Below are 20,123 nucleotides of genomic sequence, written 5' to 3'. Positions count from 1 at the left end.
CTCACTATGCCTCTCAGTGAATACTTTGGGATGTCTTCTTTCCAAAATGGGGTCATTTGGGGGGTATTTATACTATCCTGGAATTCTAGCCCCTCATGAAACATGACAGGGGGTCAGAAAAGTCATAGATGCATGAAAATGGCAAAATTCACTTTTTGCACCATAGTTTGTAAACGCTATAACTTTTACCCAAACCAATAAATATACACTGAATGGTTTTTTTTTTTTATCAAAAACATGTTTGTCCACATTTTTCGCGCTGCATGTATACAGAAATTTTACTTTATTTGAAAATTGTCAGCACAGAAAGTTAAAAAAATCATTTTTTTGCCAAAATTCATGTCTTTTTTGATGAATATAATAAAAAGTAAAAATCGCAGGAGCAATCAAATAGCACCAAAAGAAAGCTTTATTAGTGACAAGAAAAGGAGCCAAAATTCATTTAGGTGGTAGGTTGTATGAGCGAGCAATAAACCCGTGAAAGCTGCAGTGGTCTGAATGGAAAAAAAGTGGCCGGTCCTTAAGGGGTAGAAAGACTGTGGTCCTCAAGTGGTTAAAGAGACACTGAAGCGAGAATAAATCTCGCTTCAGAGCTCATAGCTGCTACCGCGCTGCTAAACGGGGGTCCCTTACCTCACAAATCCCCTCCGAGCAGCTGGGGATCTCTTCCGGATTGAGGCAGGGCTAACCGCCGCAGCCCTGCCCCACGCGCGTCTGTCAGTGCGTATCTCCGCCTCTCCCCCGCCCCTCTCAGTCTTCCTTCATTGAGAGGGGCGGGGGAGAGGCGGCGATGCGCCGCTGATAGACGCGACTAGAGGCAGGGCTGCAGCCGTCAGCCCTGCCTCTAGGAGCAGCAAAATCTACGACCAATTTGGTCGTTGATTTTGCGGGGGGGGGGTTGGGGGTGAAGGGACCCCCGTTTAGCCGCGGGATAGCGGCGTTTTAGCAGGGGCACACATGCCCCTGCTAACTATGAGCTCTGAAGTGAGAATTATTCTCGCTTCAGTGTCTCTTTTTAACTATTTAAAATACAGTAGAAAATGCCAGCACTTCATAAATAAATAACAATAATCTGCTGGTCCGTCTGCTACATAAATCTTGTGAGACTGAACAAGATTATATGAGATTGTATAATATATGACCTGTGTTATACTTTGATATATACAGTATATATACAGTATATGTACACTTGCAAATATTTACATACCTTTGTAATGCATGGTCTCTTATACTGTATGGAGTAAGTTTATATTAAAATTGGCCAAAAGCATTAGCAGTGAGATGTATACAAAAAGAAAAAAATCCAACACAATGAACTAGCCTAGTGATTCACAAGTTGACACATTCTTACATACCAATAGAAATTTGCGGTCTAGAAGAACTGAGACTTCAGCACAGTAGTTCTGGGCAGCTAATAATTTGGCTGTGTGTATTTGAGCATGGTTTGATGAAGGTCTTCTTTTCTTGGGGGCCCTGTAACATTATCCACAATATAACAAATTAATTGTAGATGCCAATGCTAATTAGTAAATTATCTTGAATATTAATCTTGCTCCTCACCTGCATTGATTCTAATTCCCCATGCTGACATTAAAGCCATCTACACATACTGTGTACGGTGGCCTTGATCTTCCCCGTGTGTCACAGAGAGATCGGAGTGCTGGATCATCTTGGTCAAGTACAGACTGTGAGTATTATTACCCCTTCTCACCCCTGTCAATCTCTTATGTGCCACACGTAATTCCTCTGCCCCTCCCCCAAGCCACTAGGCTAGCAACATCTCTGTACAAAAACTGTTTTCCACACCAAAACTTCTGGTGTATGTGTATTTATGAGTAAAGGCAGCTATAAAAAATATCTTTGTCTCAGTGTATGTATGGAAGAATCCAAAATGTATACATAATAAATAATGTATCTGCTTCTTATTGAAGTGTTTTTGTTGTTCTTTCTTGCAGGCCACAGGGTATTTGCAAGCAGTCATGGCCTTTGATAAGAACACTAAAATTTTGCTCAAGTAAGTGAAGCAGAAAGTAAAATAATGACTACTAAAATAATGACTAATATTACTACTACTAATACTATGAATGAGCAGAAAATTCACCTCATGTACAAAATCTCCACTGACCCAGAAAGTGGAAGCCATGCCAACAAATAAAAATCGCTAGCTGCTGATATATTGATTAATCACTAATGATCAACTGAATTACAGCTAAAAATAGTGATATTGGTCCCTTGCAAATGCTTTAAAGATGTGGTAATCTGAAACAGTTGTTTGGGACCACTAACGGACGGAAATCTCCTAACCAATGCGATAAGATTAAATAAATAAATCCAATTATCAAGTTGATCCCATCAATCTCATCAGATTGGTTTGGAGATTTCCATCCATTAGTGGTCCCGAATGATCGTTTCTGATCGATCACATGAAAGATTGGAAACAAACGATTGTTCAGCTAATTGTTATTATTTATTTAGGGAACTAAAGTGTGTAAAGTGATTGAGTGAAATTCTTCTTGTGTCCCTGTGAGAATCTGCTCAGCTGCCTGTGTAAACAGGCAGCTTTTTGACCACTGTTCAGGTCTGCATTCTGCAGGTCTCTTTAAGAGAGACTTTTTGTCTGTATTGCAGTTTGCTGCTGAGGAATTTGCATACATTCGTTATGCAAATCCCCTACCTTCCTCCTGTGATGACTAGCAGTATAAAGGTTGGGATTACCCACAGTCCTTTGCCGGTCATTCCTTCAGGGTTTGTAGTACACACTCCTAGAGAGTGTCAGCCATGCTCTTGGTTTGAAGATCAGCTTAGAGTAATTCCTGGAAACTGTGCTAGGCAGATTCCTTAAGTGAAGTTAGGATTGTTTATCTGTTTGTTTGTCTGTTGCTGTTGACCTGTCCCAGCGGTGGTCGACAGGAAATGGTTCTGATCTCTGTTCTTGGAGTATAGCTGGTGCAGCGGTTGCTACCAGCTATCTCTTCTGTTCTGTCTCCTGGGATCGCGCTAGCCACTTTTCGCTAGCGCTGTGGATCCTTCTGTTCTGTCTCCTGGGATCGCGCTAGCCACTTTTCGCTAGCGCTGTGGATCCTTCTGTTCTGTCTCCTGGGATCGCGCTAGCCACTTTTCGCTGGCGCTGTGGATCCTTCTGTTCTGTCTCCTGGGATCGCGCTAGCCACTTTTCGCTGGCGCTGTGGATCCTTCTGTTCTGTCTCCTCTGTACATGGATCGCACTCACTTCTCGCTAGTGCTGTGGATCCTATCTCTCTCTTGTCCCTGTTTTCGTGTGTCTGTCTTGTCTGCTACGACCGCTTGCTGGAGGCTCGGTGAGGTAACCGTTAAGCAAGCGTTCGCGTCCTCTGTTTCATGTTTGTCTGTCTATGGTTAGTTAGGCGTGCTTGTCTCTATTGTGCTTATCACGTGGAGACCGCGCATAACCACGTGCACTGTTGCGAATGAGTGCGGTGTTCGCTGTTAGCTAGCGTTTGTTGTTTTCCGTATCTCCTCATTGCATTATTTGCTGTGCCTTTGCTACTCTCGTGCTCCGCCTTGCTGTAACCTTGTGTCACGTCTGGGGATCGCACCTCTTGCGATCGCGTTCCTGCTTCTTATCTGCTGTGGTGTGTGCACAGTCGCGGGTTGGCGACTAATTTTATGCACACACACACAATCTGTCTCTGTGCTCACTCTCAATCGCTTCTCTTGCGATTGCGTTTCTTCCCTTCGTACAATTCCTGTCTGGCGTGTGTGGTAGGGCAGAGGAGCTGTTCCTCTGCACTCCACAGCTCCACCTGCCGACAGGAATTTCCCTCTGCAGGTGCATAGCACCTAGCCTGGGTGTCCTCAATTATACGCTTGTGGAGGAAATCCGCCGCGTCAGCGCACGTCTGGTGCGCTGACCACGGAGACGATTCCGAAATCGTTACAGTCCCTCATGATCATTATGCCGAGGCAAACTATTTTTCTTTTCTTTTTAAAAAAAAGTGAAACTTTATATCAAGACTTGTATTGTCTGCAGTTCATCTGGGTGAACTTACCTCACATCCTGCTCTGACAGGAAGTAGGTTAATCTTTTAAACAGTAAGGACAAATAAATGCTTGTACTTCCAATTGGCCCAGGAGACAGGGAATTAAAGAACACCTGAAATGAGATATGGGGACTGCCATATTTATTTACAACAGCTTTACTATCTTAGTTGTTATGGTCAATCATTAACAATAACGTTATTTTGTGGCTTATATAAACCAGTGCCACTGTAGCAGTTATTATGCTGGTGCCAACATTTCCCATTTCTTTTACAGCAACGTGAATGGGGATGCACTGACTACTATCACTTCACAGTTTACATACAGCAACAATGCTACAATCATCACATTCCTCAATGAGAATTTGATGAGTACCATAATCAGTGTGTTCAATTCCAAAACCACAAGCCGGAGGAGGCGTGACACTTCCGCAGTCACGTTTGGCCTTATGAGTCCAGACAACATCACAGATGTGCAAAGTGGTAAGAGTCAATCATTAAAATTGTGTATTAAAATACGATACTACTTTTTGAATAATTGTCTCTGGATGCCTGACCATTAATTTATAGGTCTATGTGAAAATAAGCATGTAGAAATCAGTAATTAGACAAGTATAAGTACACGTGTGAGCATGGTATGTTCTTTTTGCACCATATTCCATGACTTGAAGTATATGGTCATGTTCACAGTGGTGTATTGTGGTGTAATGGCCGCTTTCTAATGTGGCTTTATGCACTGCATTGAACAGGAGCGATGGGGGGACAATGATCCATAGCTTTGCCCTGTATTGAGCGCTTGCAGTTTGATTGAAGTTTGAAAGAGTTCTGCTGAAACCTATCAAAATAAAGCTTGCCGTGATAGGAGTTAATCACTATCCAATCGAATCCTAATGGAATAATGATCGATTGGCTATGCATATCAGACCGTAATTGACTGACATGTGTATGACTAGTGGGGATGAGTAAGCAAAATTGACCAGTTTGGTATTGCCATGAATCAGCCCCAATCTTGCTTAGCGAGATTCTCACAAACCTAACAGTCAGGCTTACCATGTGGCAGGCTTAGGATCCAATAAGGAAGTACAAAGTACAGTCAGATTTTTTTCTGTGAAAACAATCACGAAGTAGTCGATCTTACATCTGCTACCTTATCAATGTTAGCATGATTCATTTATGATTGAGAAAATACAACCAGCATTGCTGATCAATTAGATTGATTTCTGCAATGTTTAAAATATCATTTCAATTTATGATTGATTAGACATTAGACTAATCAAATGTCTAAATAAGCAAAACATTTTATTATGTATTTAGCATCATTATTTTACAAAAAAAAATTGCAATCAATTAGACGTTTTGTCTGATTGAGTCTCTGATATAATGCTAATTTCACAAAATTATTTGCAACGGCAAGTTTGACAGAAATCTAGTGAACTTGCCAGCGATGATTTTGCTCGTCACCAAAGGCCATCAGCCAGCAAGGCCAATAACAACCAACATGTCTCCATGCCTAAACCCTATTGTGCATCTGTGGAGCATCCTGAAACCAAAGACGGATCAGTGTGAAGACCCTAACATCCACCAGCTTCATCATGGAGGAGAGGATCCCAGTGGCAACCTGTGAGCTCTAGTGAACTCCATGCCCAAGAGAGATAATGCTTTATGTGTTGGAAAATGAAGATGGGCCTTTGATGTGCAGTGTGACCAACACTGACGCATACAGTACAATGAAAGTATGCTTCACTGCCAATGTAAGCGCACACAATGCTGTGCATTACTCCAACAGGACCCACCGCACCCTTTTTGAAAGTACCATAGAAAAATCATTGCATCACGTTGGGATGGGGTGATATTGGGCTCGATTCACAAAACAGTGCTAACTGATAGCATGCTGTGTAAAGTGCTCCATGCGAAAATTCACGTTCGCGCATTAATACAACGCGTTAACGGTCGTGTGATAAATGAACGTTAACGTGCAAAAAATTAGCGTTACCGTGCAAAAGCAAATTTTTGCGCGTGATAACCATTTTTGCGCAAAACGCGTTTGCAAAGCCATGCTAACAGCCGTGCTAACAGTTAGCACCGTTTTGTGAATCAAGCCCATTGTCTGGTGCGATAGAACACAATGGATTGAGCATGAAAGTACCTTTATACCTAAGAACACTTTTTTTTTTTTTTTTTTTTTTTTTTACATAATCATTTTTACACAAATTGACTTTGCTCAAAAAAGGCACCATGGACTTAAAATACAGCAGGGAATGTGCTGTTGGCTCCTTAGTGCTGATAATGGGGATATTGTGGATCATAAAGCAAAACTAGTTGAATCCGTCATTCATATGTACATACTGTATATCTAGAAACTCTGCATTTAGTATATCCAATCATTATATTGCTTATTTTATTTTTCAGTTACTGCAAATGACTTGAAAATTTACTTCAGCTGTAACAGTACTGGATTATCAGGTTACAATCTGATCTATTCCTCTAGTGGATTTACCTGTGTGTCTCCCTGTGCCATGGGATTCTGCCAGAACAATGCCACATGTGAGCACAAAGAGAATGGGCCCATCTGCAGGTAACATAGCCAGTGGCCACTTGTATGATTTAGCAACTTGCTATTAAGCAGCATGCACCAAGTCTCACTGACTTAGGGCTGGTGCACACCGAGCGGCTTTTTCAGCGTTTCTGCAGCCGCTTGCGGCTGCGGATCCGCTTGGTCAATGTATCTCAATGGGGTGGTTCACACCAGAGCAGGAGGCGTTTTGCAGAAACGAAAAATGCCTGGGTGAGGCATTTTACGGATTGTGGATGCGTTTCTGCCTCAATGTTAAGTATAGGAAAAACGCAAACCGCTCTGAAAAACGGCACTTCAGAGCGGTTTGCCAGGCTTTTTTTGTTACAGTAGCTGTTCAGTAACTGCTTTACTGTAACAATACAGGTAATCTACTACACCAAAACCGCTAGACAAAACCGCAAAACGCTAGCTGAAACGCTACAGAAAAAGAAGAAAAAGCGTTTCAAAATCTGCTAGCATTTTGCGGATCTGCTAGCGGGTTTTGGTGTGCACCGGGCCAGAGGGCTGATTCAGATGGGCGTCTGATCCAGCAGCCCCGCATCTCATTTCAAATACTTTTCCTGCAAGTCTTCAGAAAAGCATTTGGCAACTTTAGGCAGCGCTTCCCAGTGATCTTTGCTTCTGACACTCTGAGGGGGACATGGAAACACGGCGGTGAACTATCCTGAAAGCAACCTGTTGCTTCCAGAATCATGTACTGGGCAGATGACAGGAAAAATCAGGATCAATATGCAGTGATGGTAAAGCGTTTGTGCAAATGATACGTTAGGATAATGTGGTCCGTTTTCTCACCGAGATGTAATGCAGTGCGGACTGCGGAGCAATCTGCTCAGTGTGAACATACCCAATGTCTCCTGGGAAGTAATAGCTGTAAGACTTTTTTTCCTGGATGAATTAAGTTAAGAACATTTATTAATGTTTATGTTTTGGATTTGTACACCTTTTGGGGGATGCACAGTATTTTCTTTAGGCTTTACAAAAGCACACCCTAAAAAGGATTTATACAAAGTTGCCAGCTGGCCTCCCTACTTGCCTGCGCACTATTTGGACTAAGCAACTGCCATTCAGTAAGTGCTTTTGAAAATAAAGAAAGCCCTGTGAATCCCCTATGAGGATATGGACTTTTCCAAAACCTGTCAGTTTTGTCAGATTTACACAATTGTAAGCGACATTTGCGAGGCAGCCACAAGAGTGCATTCAGTAGGCAGTAGCAGTGTTAGGAAATCTCACCCAAGAATTCCTTACTGAATAGATGCTGGCTTACTGAACAGGAAGGGACAGGATTTGAACTCAGGTCTCCTGTGTCAGAGGCAGAGCCCTTAACCAGTACATTATCCAGCCAATTTTCTCTGGAAAATGAAATACTTTTTTGTGATAGTGGTCCTTTAACAGCAATAAAACCTGTAAAATCTTCAAGCCTTCCCCACTCTATCTTAACTTTTTTCGCGGTATGATTCTTTCTGGATTTTAGTGTCTAAAAGTGGTGAAATTGGGGAATAATCACAAGCCAGAGAGATCCCCTAGTTTAGGCAGTCCCCTCCGGACAGAACTCACCTCAGATCCAGACCAGTGCAGCATTTCTATCTCCTGTCCTCCGGGGGCCGCTGTCACTTTGGTGAGATTGCCGTTTGTCATCATGTGACAGATGGCAACCTCACCAAAAAGATGAGGAGCCTCAGAGCACCTGGAAAAGATGGGCTGTGTCTGTCCAGATCCTAAGGGCCCATTCACACTTACAATCGCAGAACGCCGGCGATTACCGCCGGCGTTCTGCGGGAGTGATTTTCCCGCGATTAGCGCGGAAAAATCACTGGACACTGCGGCGGTTTTGGAGCGATCGCGATTAGCGTGCTATGCACGCTAATCACGATCGCAAATCGCGGAACGCTCGTCGCCGGCAAACCGCTGCATGCAACGCGGTTGCGGTTATCGCTAACCGCAACCGCGGCAGTGAGAACACGGCCACTGGCTACAATGTGTAGCGGTTCTTGCAGAACCGCTAGCGGTTTGCCGCGAGCGGGAATCGTGCGATTCCCGCTCAGGTGTGAATGGGCCCTAAGGAGTGGAGGTCTGAATGCCGCACAGCTAAGCTCTCTGCATATCCCGCCCAGCAGTCTCCTCAACCCAGGCTCGGGATTACTAAAAGCCGCAACTTTATTTCACCCCAATCCTGGGTATGGAATACCAAAAGGGGACACTATACTCTCCTGGAAGTGGGTCCTGTGCCTACAGTTTGTTTGTAGTAAAATTTAGTAATGCTCTTTCATTAAAATTTCCACATTTCCAATCGGAAATTGGAAAATGGACTTCCGCCGAAATATCGCCTTTCCCCAACTTGGTAATTTTATCCAAATCACGGAACTCAGTATTTTTCTGAAAAAAAAAACGGATTACCGCTGTAATTTTAGACCAATGACAAGACTCGGATGCTGCGTAATATTCCCAGGTCTTGTGATTGCCCTAAAATTTCTGTGGTATTCCGATTACCATGGTAACATTCTGCATTCTCTGATTGGTCCAATACTTTTGAATCAACTTGAAAGTATCTGGACAATCAGGGAATGCAAAAAATGACAAAAAATGACTCCTTGGAAATCGAAAAATGGAATTAGAAATTGGAAATGCGCAAAGTCTGTAATCTGCTTTGGCGGAAATCAGAATTTCAGCGGAATCGAAAATCGGCATTTCTGACCATGCCCAGTATAGTTCAGGAAGATGTAGTGGAGCAACCTCCTCTGCTTGTTCAAGGTCATGTGCCTCGATCTGTCTCTCAGCACTACAGTATAGTTCAGGAAATACAGGATCTTCTCAAAAAATTAGCATATTGTGATAAAGTTCATTATTTTCTGTAATGTACTGATAAACATTAGACTTTCATATATTTTAGATTCATTAGACTACAACTGAAGTAGTTCAAGCCTTTTATTGTTTTAATATTGATGATTTTGGCATACAGCTCATGAAAACTCAAAATTCCTATCTAAAAAAATTAGCATATTTCATCCGACCAATAAAAGAAAAGTGTTTTTAAAACAAAAAAAGTCAACCTTCAAATATTTATGTTCAGTTATGCACTCAATACTTGGTCGGGAATCCTTTTGCAGAAATGACTGCTTCAATGCAGCGTGGCATGGAGGCAATCAGCCTGTGGCACTGCTCAGGTGTTATGGAGGCCCAGGATGCTTCGATAGCGGCCTTAAGCTCATCCATAGTGTTGGGTCTTGCATCTCTCAACTTTCTCTTCACAATATCCCACAGATTCTCTATGGGGTTCAGGTCAGGAGAGTTGGCAGGCTAATTGAGCACAGTAATACCATGGTCAGTAAACCATTTACCAGTGGTTTTGGCACTGTGAGCAGGTGCCAGGTCATGCTGAAAATTGAAATCTTCCTCTCCATAAAGCTTTTCAGCAGATGGAAGCATGAACCCACTTTTGAACCAGAAACAGCGGCAGAGGCGCGTCTGACCTGGGCTACAGAGAAACAGCTCTGGACTGTTGCTCAGTGGTCCAAAGTACTTTTTTCGGATGAAAGCAACTTTTACATGTCATTTGGAAATCAAGGTGCCAGAGTCTGGAGGAAGACTGGGGAGAGGGAAATGCCAAAATGCCTGAAGTCCAGTGTCAAGTACCCACAGTCAGTGATGGTCTGGGGTGCCATGACAGCTGCTGGCTTTGGTCCACTGTGTTTTATCAAGAGCAGGGTCAATGCAGCTAGCTATCAGGAGATTTTGGAGCACTTCATGCTTCCATCTGCTGAAAAACTTTATGGAGATGAAGATTTCATTTTTCAGCACGACCTGGCACCTGCGCACAGTGCCAAAACCACTGGTAAATGGTTTACTGACCATGGTATTACTGTGCTCAATTGGCCTGCCAACTCAGCTGACCTGGACCCCATAGAGAATTTGTGGGATATTGTGAAGAGAAAGTTGAGAGACGCAAGACCCAACACTCTGGATGAGCTTAAGGCCGCTATCGAATCATCCTGGGCCTCCATAACACCTGAGCAGTGCCACAGGCTGATTGCCTCCATGCCACGCCGCATTGAAGCAGTCATTTCTGCAAAAGGATTCCCGACCAAGTATTGAGTGCATAACTGAACATAATTATTTGAAGGTTTTTTTTTTAAAAAACACTTTTCTTTTATTGGCCGGATGAAATATGCTAATTTTTTGAGATAGGAATTTTGAGTTTCAATGAGCTGTATGCCAAAATCATCAATATTAAAATAATTAAAGGCTTGAACTACTTCAGTTGTAGCGTAATGAATCTATAATATATGAAAGTCTAATGTTTATCAGTACATTACAGAAAATAATGAACTTTATCACAATATGCTAATTTTTTGAGAAGATCCTGTATTTTGTGATGCAGGCTAATGCTTCTTACATCCTGAATATTTCCTCCCAAGCTCCCATGATTCTTTTCTGAAATATTTATACAAGTCTAGCAACATGCCGCCTAAATACTACAGAGCTTTCCACCAAAAGAAAAAAAGTCACACATTTTGCCAGATTCATTTATCTGGTCATTATATCCAATGTAAAACGTTATTGACATAGATTGTAGTCTTTGGTGTTAAGTTTTGCATTTGATATATTAGGATATTGTACTGATATGCTGATGGATGTAGTATAGTTTTATATTAAATTAGCATATTTTAAAAAAAGGTCATTACACCCTTTAAAACATGTAAATAGATGTCTTACAGTATCTAAATTCTTTGTCCATGAACTTTATTTTTGGAAATTCATCTTTTCTAGGTGTACCACATTCTCCATTTACACCTCCTTTGGAGAGAATTGTCAGTACCTTGCAATGAACCTCGGTGCCTTCTTTGGAATACTTTTTGGTGCCATTGCGTTTGTCATCCTTGTAATTATTTTGATAATTTTGACTGTGTATTGCTGTCGGAAACGGAGGCGCTCTGAATCCAGGTATTGGATCCATAATTCAGTCTATGGATTTGATTTTTCTAAAGATACTTGATGTGATTTCGTGCTTTACCTTTCCTTTCTTATAGTTATGATTCTATATGATTAACTTATGGTTTATATATGATTTTCTGTTATATGTTAATATAATGCACACTATTAACAATCTCAGGTACTGTTATTTGAAATATAACTATGGTTAGTTAGCTATGCTAAAAAGATCTTATCTTGATGAAGTCTTTTAGTGCTTGTACAGAACTAAGGAAATACTAAGAATCCCCTATGAGGAGATAGAGTAGTCCAAAATCTGTCAGAGCTGTCAAAGCCTTGTCTAACCATGCCTGCAAAATCATATATATCCCTGCTTCAGCACACATCTGCTTAATTATGTAATTTTAAGGACAGACTAAAAATGGTTGTTGTGGAAAATGCTGCAGAGTCAGACATTGGCTATCATTCATAAATGCTTAAAACAGCTGACTTTACCGAACACTTAGCAAGTTCGGCATTCATAAAACCTCATAAAGCATAAAGCATTCATAAAGCCTCTTTCCGCATAAAAAGCTGACACTACCGAGCAGAGCGATAAATCACTGCCTTGTGCAGGGATTTTCATTAAAAAAAAAAGGTAATAAAATATTAATTCATAAGGATTACCGCAAGCGGTATGAGGACGGGAAATACCACTCCCTCTGATGTGGCGATAACAATGTAAAGTTAATGGAGACCCAGGCAGCTGCAGTAGAGCGGAACACGGAGAAATGTATCAACTCGGCAGCTTCCTGTGTCTCCGCAAGCCTACCGCCTGCCTACCGCCAGCCTTGTTCAGGGAATCTCCGCAGTGCTATCGCACCTGAACACTTTTTTATGAATGACCACCCAGAACTCTAAAATACCGGCAGCGTTGTTTTCCCACATTGATTCTCCTTACCGACAGCTCTTTTATGAATGATACCCATTGTAGTTTATTTGTTATGGAAAACAGAACATACACTGCCTGTAATGTCTAGTTTATTATGTCACATCGCTGCTGACTGTATGGTATTTACAACAGTAAAATGGCTAATACGGTACAGTACTCTACTGCTACTGTATGGTAGTTAGAAGTTGTGTGGTAGTGTAAGTTCTTACCTAAATGTTACTTGTATGACAGAGCTGCCTAATTTTGCTATTTGTAGAAATGCTGCCTAATTTCGCTATTGGAATTATTTGTTGTATTAGACTGCCTGAATCATGTTATTTGGAGGACACACTTCTTTAATTATGTTTTTGAAGGTACTTGCCTGCTTAATGATGTGATTTTGCGGGCAAAATGTCTAATCATAAACTAAGGTTTTCAGAAGCAGACTCCTACATACATTGGGGTTGATTTACTAAACCGTGATACCTCATATCACGGCTGTTTTCACGAGCATTTGCGCATTTGCACTATCGTGAAGTTTCGAGCGCAATCGCGAGTTTTAGCACACAAATGCGAATATGCGCACGAAAACGGCTGTGATATGAGTTATCATGATTTAGTGAATCAAGACCATTATATACACTGTTTAGCTTTGCATCTCACATGAGTATTTGTACTGTACAATTGTATTTAATTTGGAATTGGGATTCAAACATTTCTGAATGGGGCCTATTACCTAAGGCCATTTTTACATAGTTTGTTATATTTTATGAAAAGACATTCAAGACTAAAATTGAAGTATAACATTTTATCATGACGATAGTGCTGTTTTCACCATTAAATTGTTTTTGCAAATTTCCACAATTTTCCAAAATTCATTTTTACAACTCTTACTGTGTATACCATTTATTTCAAGGAAAGCTTTTTTACTTTTTTATGTTGAAACAGGGTGTTGTCATTGTTGCATTTACATTAGTTAAAACATTTTTTTTGTCTTTTACAGTGATCTTACCTTCTCCTGGGGAAGAAAATCGATCACAGGTAAATTCCAACTATAATATTTTCAATCTGTCAGGTGACAATTAGCATACATACTGTCACAGCTTATGCATCCCTTTAAAACCAATTAAAACCTGTAGCAGCAGCTGGTCAAACAGCAAAAAATGTGATTGATTGGTGGATTCCACTGTTTTTCCAACTACGGCTACAGTTTTTAATTGGTTTTAAAGGGGTACATCCCTAATAAAGATTATTTACTTTTTGACATTGCCAAGTGTATTTGACATCTTTTTTGATTAGTCATGGTCTACGACCCATGGGTCGTAGACTGCTCTCTTCCGCGTTGGGTGTGATTCGGGAACCTTTGGAAGCACTCAGGCTTCTGAAGACAGGCTGCTTTGTACTGTGCATGCGGGAGCGCCCTCTGTTGAGCTCTCGTGCATGCACAGTACAGAGCTACCCATCTTTGGAAGCCTGAGCATCCAAAGACTGCCAAAGTCTCCCACGACGGGAGATTTGAACCGTGAAGCCTGCAAGGGAATGAGGGGATCTTGAGGAGAACAGGAAGGCTCTATAGGACCCAGAGACTTCCGTCTCCTTAGGTGAGTATCTGTTTTTTATTTTAACTACAGATTCAATTAAAGGATGTTTTTTAAGGAAAATTTGAGTAATTTTTGAATCATTCCTTATTGAATATCATATCAAATATCAATGTATGTAAGGTGCTTGAGGAACTGAGTCAGTTTTGCTAAACCTGGAAAACTGGGTCATGTTACTTCTCTTGGCAGAGTTTGCATACTACAATGCTGTCCACTCCTCTACAGGTCAAACACCATTATTTATTTATTTATTGTATTTATAAAGCAACAACTTATTATGCAGCGCTAGACATTAGTTAAGGTTACAGACAATATTTAGGGGTGACATACAGCAATAAGACAAAACAGGAATACATGCAAACCAGATCACACGGCACAATAAGTACCAGGTAATGCTTAGTCAGTTACTGGGGGGAGCACCATTTTTTTGCTAGTTATGGAATAAGGAATCCATCCATTACGCCTTTTTGAAACTCTACTGGAAACGTCTGTTTCCTCTGAAGACAGGACCAAGTTCTTTTGCAGAGATCTGTAATGTGCTTCATTAAACCATTGATCAAGCTTAAGCCATTTTCAAATGTAGCACTGATTGTAACAGAAATGATAGCTTGGAATTTAAAAATGGAGATCTAATATGACTAGCAACTACCTTTCTCAGAATTCCAAGAAACTTTGCACAAAACTTGTGTGGCCTTTTCTCATGAAGAAGATCAGTGCAGCTGCATATGAACTGTCTCTGTTTCAATCCTACAAAATGTATCTGGCAATTCACAGGCCACAGCTGAAACTTACTACTGTGGATCATGTGTTTAGGTGAGCTCTCCTGCTTCCCACTCACTTATTGTCAAAGGAAAAAAGGAATTTGAAGTGGAACAGCTTTCGCACTCTAGAATAAAAAGAAACAAAATGCAGCATCTTTTCAATTGGACAGGCTCAGAAATAAAAATTCATAGGAACCCACAAGTAGAGTTTAGGCCCAGAGACACAGACTTGTGCTCGTGTTTGCGTTGGTGCCTAAAGATGTTTACTTGGGTGCATGTACATAGTCGGTTGCATGGTACACATCAGGCAGTGCACTTTATGCACGTACGGTGTGCATGTATGTACTACCCATGCTCTGCATTCATAATTTCTCCTTAGCTGCAAATGTCCCATAAAAGGATGTGATAGTGAGTCAAATGACACTGTACTATTAAGTTACCTGTGTTTGTCATGAGCCAGTTCTGCACCTGTTTACTTTTCCTGACGTGGATTAACTTGACTACTCCTAGCTAGCTGTCTGCTACTGACCTGTTCCAAACACTCTCTGCATTCTGCCTGACATGAAGTTCAGCCAGCTCCTGATTCTGCTTCCTGCAGCCTGCCACCAACCTTGGCTCGTTTCACCCTGATCCTGTATTTGTCTGCTGAAATTTCCTTCCCATCTGATTTGTTGCCAACCATGCCTGGCTGACGTTCCTGGCACTCCTGCTTTCTGAATCTGGAAATCTCCATCACTACCTTTAGAATACCCACATATTGCTGGGTGCAAGACATGCCACCTTCTACTAACTGACCAGCAGGCACAAACATTTCCCACAGTACCTTAGAGTTCCCTGTTGTAATCAGCAGTATAATATCTGCAAATTAGTTGGATCTTTTTGCTATTTCCATCAATCTGGTATTGTATACATTTCTGAGTTCTGTTTTGTTTACAAGAGCCAAAAAACCCCAAAAGTATCGCGCTCATAAGAACATGCTGTGTGTTGCCAACCATCAAACTATTTAATTTCAATTGTTATATCCCCTCCTTTTCCATAAAATGAGTAACGGTATTGCTATTAAATCTTTTTAAACTATGTATGGTGAACAGCAGGAGACAGCTGCATCCATGTGCTTCAGTTTGCATTCACATTTTTAGATTAGGTATTAACCCTCCTGGCAGTTTAAAAAAATCCGCCAGGGGGCAGCAAAGTAGTGTTTTTAAAAAAAAAAAAATTTCATGTAGCTACATGATAGCCGCTGCTCAGCGGCATCCCCCCATCCCCTGCGATCGCCGCCGGCGATCGGAGATCAGAAGATCCCGTTCAAAGAACGGGATCTCCTGGAGGGCTTCCCCCGTCATCGACGTCGTGATGTCAAAGGGGACTCCGATCCACCCCACGGCGCTGCCTGGCACTGATTGGCCAGGCAGCGCACGGGGTCTGGGGGGGGGGGGGCGGCTGCGGCGTGACGGATAGCGGCGGATCGGCGGGTAGCGGCGGCAATCGGATGCTACACGCAGCTAGCAAAGTGCTAGCTGCGTGTATAAAAAAAAATTATGCAAATCGGCCCAGCGGGGCCTGAGCGGTGCCTCTCGGCGGCATAGCCCGTGCTCAGCATGCAGGGAGGTTAATGCATAATTTGCATCTGATTTGTATTCAAGGTGTGTATTTAAGACCCTAGGGGGCTCTGCACACCTCTGTTGGTTTCATTTCATTTGCAGCCTCGGAGCGCTGACAATCTTTTGCTGTTTTTTGCTATGCATGGTGAACATCTAAGCTCTGCTGTTACACAATACTGATTTGATGAGGATGAGTTTGATAGTAAATTGGCCATTCTGTCCATTGGCATATGTATAGCTATTTGTAATTAATGTCTCTATAAATCTGGTATTAAGTTTATATTTATTTATAATTATCATTGAATTCATCTGTTTATTTTTACAGCTTTCAATAGACTGCAAGAAACTAATATTTCAGGGACACCTGTGCTAAAGACCTTTACTCCAAACTTGGAAAATATTTCAGTTGCTCCCCAGGTAAAGGTTTTTTTTTTGTTTGTTTGTTTCTGCAAGCTTCATGCAGACAAAAACTTGAACTACTTATGAAGCTTCTCAGGAAATGCATGGTCCTTGAATCTTCAGTTTCTGCACCAGGCTAATGTGGGGACCAGTGTCAAAAACCTCTGCAAACTCCACATACATGATGTTTATTACATTACAAAGAATGTGATTCTATTACATTACAAAGAATTTGATTTGCATTCACCACTTAAAAACTGAGCAAGTTGGTCATGGAAGACCTGCCTTTATATATATATACATATACATACAGTATATATATTAAGCATTCTTTAGATACCTTCAAGCAGTTTGCGTTCAACTGATGTTAAAGTGAACCTGAGGTGAGAGTGATATGGAGGCTGCCATATTTCTTTACTTTTAAATAATACCAGTTGCCTGGCAGTCCTGCTGATCTTTCTGATCAGTAGGGTCTAAATCACACCCCTGGAACAAGCATGCAGCTAATCTTGTCAGATTTGTCATTGACATCTAAACTGCATCCTTCTTCTGGGTCTATGGTTTAAAGCATTAGAGGCAGAGGATCAGCAGGACAGCCAGGCAATGTGCATTATTTAAAAGGAAATAAACATGTTAGCCAGTGCAGTTTCTAGGCTAAAATGCCCCCAGGGCGAGGGTGTAAAAATTGCGCCCCCCCCCCCCCCAAGCAAGGTATGGGTGCCTGCAGTATAGGTAAGCCAGGTCTAGTTGCACTTAGTATAGGTCCCCCCAGTATAGGTAGCCAAGAATAGGTACCCCAGTATAGGTAGCCAGGCATAGGTGAGCCAGTATAGTTGCCCCCTCTATAGGTTAGCCAGGTAGGTGCCTCCAGTATAGGTAGCCAGTATAGTTGCCCCCAGTATAGGTTAGATAGGCAGGAGCCCCCGGTATAAGTTAGATAGGTAGGTGCCCCCAGTACAGGTTAGCTAGGTGGGTGCCTCTAATATAGGTAGCCAGAATAGTTACCCCCAGCATAGGTTAAATAGGTAGGTGCCCCCCAGTATAGGTTAGATGGGTAGCTGCCCCCCAGTATAGGTTAGCTTAGGTAGCTCCCAGTATAGGTTAGATTAGATAGGTGCCCCCCAGGGTAGGTTAGATTAGGTAGGTGCCCCCCAGTGTAGGTTAGATTAGGTAGGTGCCCCCCAGTATAGGTTAGATAGGTAGCTGTCCCCCATAATGGAGGGGGGAGCCGGAGCCGCGGGGAGGGCAGCCCGACCTTTCCCTCCCTCTCCTGGGCCGCCCTCTGTGCTCCCCCCTCAGATGCAGAGCGAGCAGCCAGGGAGGAAGCGCTGTATACAACATACCTCTCTGCGTTCCAAGCGCTGCTCTCTTGCCGCCGGTCTCTTCCTCTCTGCCTATACGATGATACACACACTGCTTCCGGAAGCAGCGTGTGTATCATCGTATAGGCGGCAGAGAGGAAGAGACCGGCGGCGAGAGAGCAGCGCTTGGAACGCAGAGAGGTATGTTGTATACAGCGCTTCCTCCCTGGCTGCTCGCTCTGCATCTGAGGGGGGAGCACGGAGGTCGGCCCAGGAGAGGGAGGGAGAGGTCGGGCTGCCCTCCCCGTGGCTCCGGCTCCCCCCTCCATTATGGGGGACAGCTACCTATCTAACCTATACTGGGGGGCACCTACCTAATCTAACCTACACTGGGGGGCACTGGGGTCGGGCTGCCCTCCCCGCGGCTCCCTCCATTTCAGTGCCCACCTCCCAACAGCGCCCCGGGCGGCGGCACGGGCCGCACGGCCCTAGAAACGGGCGTGATGTTAGCCTTCATAACTGACTCTTACCTCGGGTTCCCTTTAAAGGCCAACTGTAATGTATGGGTGCTGCCATATTTATTTCCCTGAACAAGAATGCAACAGATCAGGTGTTTCTGACATTACTGTCAGAGATTAGTGCATGTTTGTTTCTGGGGTGATTCCAACACTGCTGCAGCCAAATCGATCAGCAGGGCTGCAGGGCACTGACATTGTTTAAAAGGAAATAAATAAGGCAGCCTCCATATGCTACTTACTACAGTTGTCCTTTAAGCTTAAGGCCGCTTTCACAGTGCTACGTTAAAGTCGCATGTTAGAAAATTTTATAACGCAGACTAACACACAGCAATACACAGTCTGTGCGACATACACAGTGCACACGTTGCGTTGTGTGTAATGTGTAACAATATTTAGGAAGTGCTGCATGCTGTGCGCTTAGCAATACATTTGTTGCGTTATGTGTGTTGCACATGCTCAGTAAGGTTTTTTTTTTTTTAAATGTAACGCATTCACCGTTTTTGTTCCATCAGTATGCGACGAAAACGGCGCACCGAGAGACACATAACGCAGTGCAAAATAACGTCCAATTTCATAACCTACATGCGCTGCGTTAGGGGCACGTTATTCGACTTTAACGTTGTATCAAACGCAACGTCCCAATGTGAAAGAGGCCTAAAGGTCTGAATTTTCCTGCCTCTGATTTTTTTCCTTTCATAAATAAGGAAGATATATTAACTGTATGCGGGTGTTTGCGCGACCTAGTGGAGACGGTGCCGTGCTATGGGGGGGGGGGGCGGCTGCATAGCTAGCATAGTTGCCCCAGTATAGGGAGTTTAGTTGCCCCAGTATGGTTAGTATAGTTACCCCAGTATAGTGCCCCAGTATAGCTAGTATAGTGCCCCAGTATAGCTAGTATAGTCCCAGTATGGATAGGTAGTGCCCCAGTATAGCCAGTAAAGTGCCCAGTATAGCTAGTATAGTACCCAGATAGCTAGTATAGTGCCCAGTATAGCTAGCATAGTGCCCAGTATAGGTAGGTAGTGCCCCAGTATAGTGCCCAGTATAGCTAGTATAGTTGCCCCCAGTATAGCTAGTTTAGTTGCCCCCAGTGTAGGTAGTTTCGTTGCCCCCAGTATAGCTAGTTTCGTTGCCCCCAGTATAGCTAGTTTCGTTGCCCCCAGTATAGCTAGTACAGTTCCCCCCAGTATAGATGCCCAGGAGGGGGGGAAGCAGCGCTAGAAGGAGGGGCAGTGGAGGCAGCGGTGGGGAGGGGGGAAATATCCCCCCCCCTCCCTCACCTGGGACCCCTCCTTCTGCCTCTCTCCCCCTCCGTTTAGCGGTGGCAAGTGCGGCTCGGCGGCGGGGAGGCATACGGAGAATTACTCACCGCTTCTGCGTTCCAAGCGCCGGCAACGTCATGTCGTCACACATCTCCGCCTTCAATACCGCCCACTGTGCTTCCGCTAATCAGGAAGAACAGTGGGCGGCATTGAAGGCGGAGATGTGTGACGACTTGACGTTGCCGGCGCTTGGAAC

The 20,123-nt window shown here is 43.0% G+C and overlaps 1 protein-coding gene across 1 annotated transcript in view; it reads left to right on the top strand.

The window, feature by feature from the left end:
• Positions 1-5,640, top strand: part of LOC137504746 (uncharacterized) — a 42,033-nt gene extending 36,393 nt beyond the window's left edge. Inside the window, exons 14-16 of the mRNA XM_068233331.1 lie at positions 1,956-2,014; positions 4,294-4,499; positions 5,483-5,640. Coding sequence (XP_068089432.1) covers positions 1,956-2,014; positions 4,294-4,499; positions 5,483-5,640 — 423 coding nt within the window. The remainder of the gene's footprint in view (positions 1-1,955; positions 2,015-4,293; positions 4,500-5,482) is intronic.
• The last annotated feature ends 14,483 nt before the right edge of the window (positions 5,641-20,123 follow it).

The sequence above is a fragment of the Hyperolius riggenbachi genome, chromosome 4 (genome assembly GCF_040937935.1).
Source record: "Hyperolius riggenbachi isolate aHypRig1 chromosome 4, aHypRig1.pri, whole genome shotgun sequence".
In the NCBI taxonomy this organism is placed as follows: Eukaryota; Metazoa; Chordata; class Amphibia; order Anura; family Hyperoliidae; genus Hyperolius; species Hyperolius riggenbachi.
Note: the sequence above shows the minus strand (reverse complement) of the source record. Positions and strands in the feature narration are given on the sequence as shown.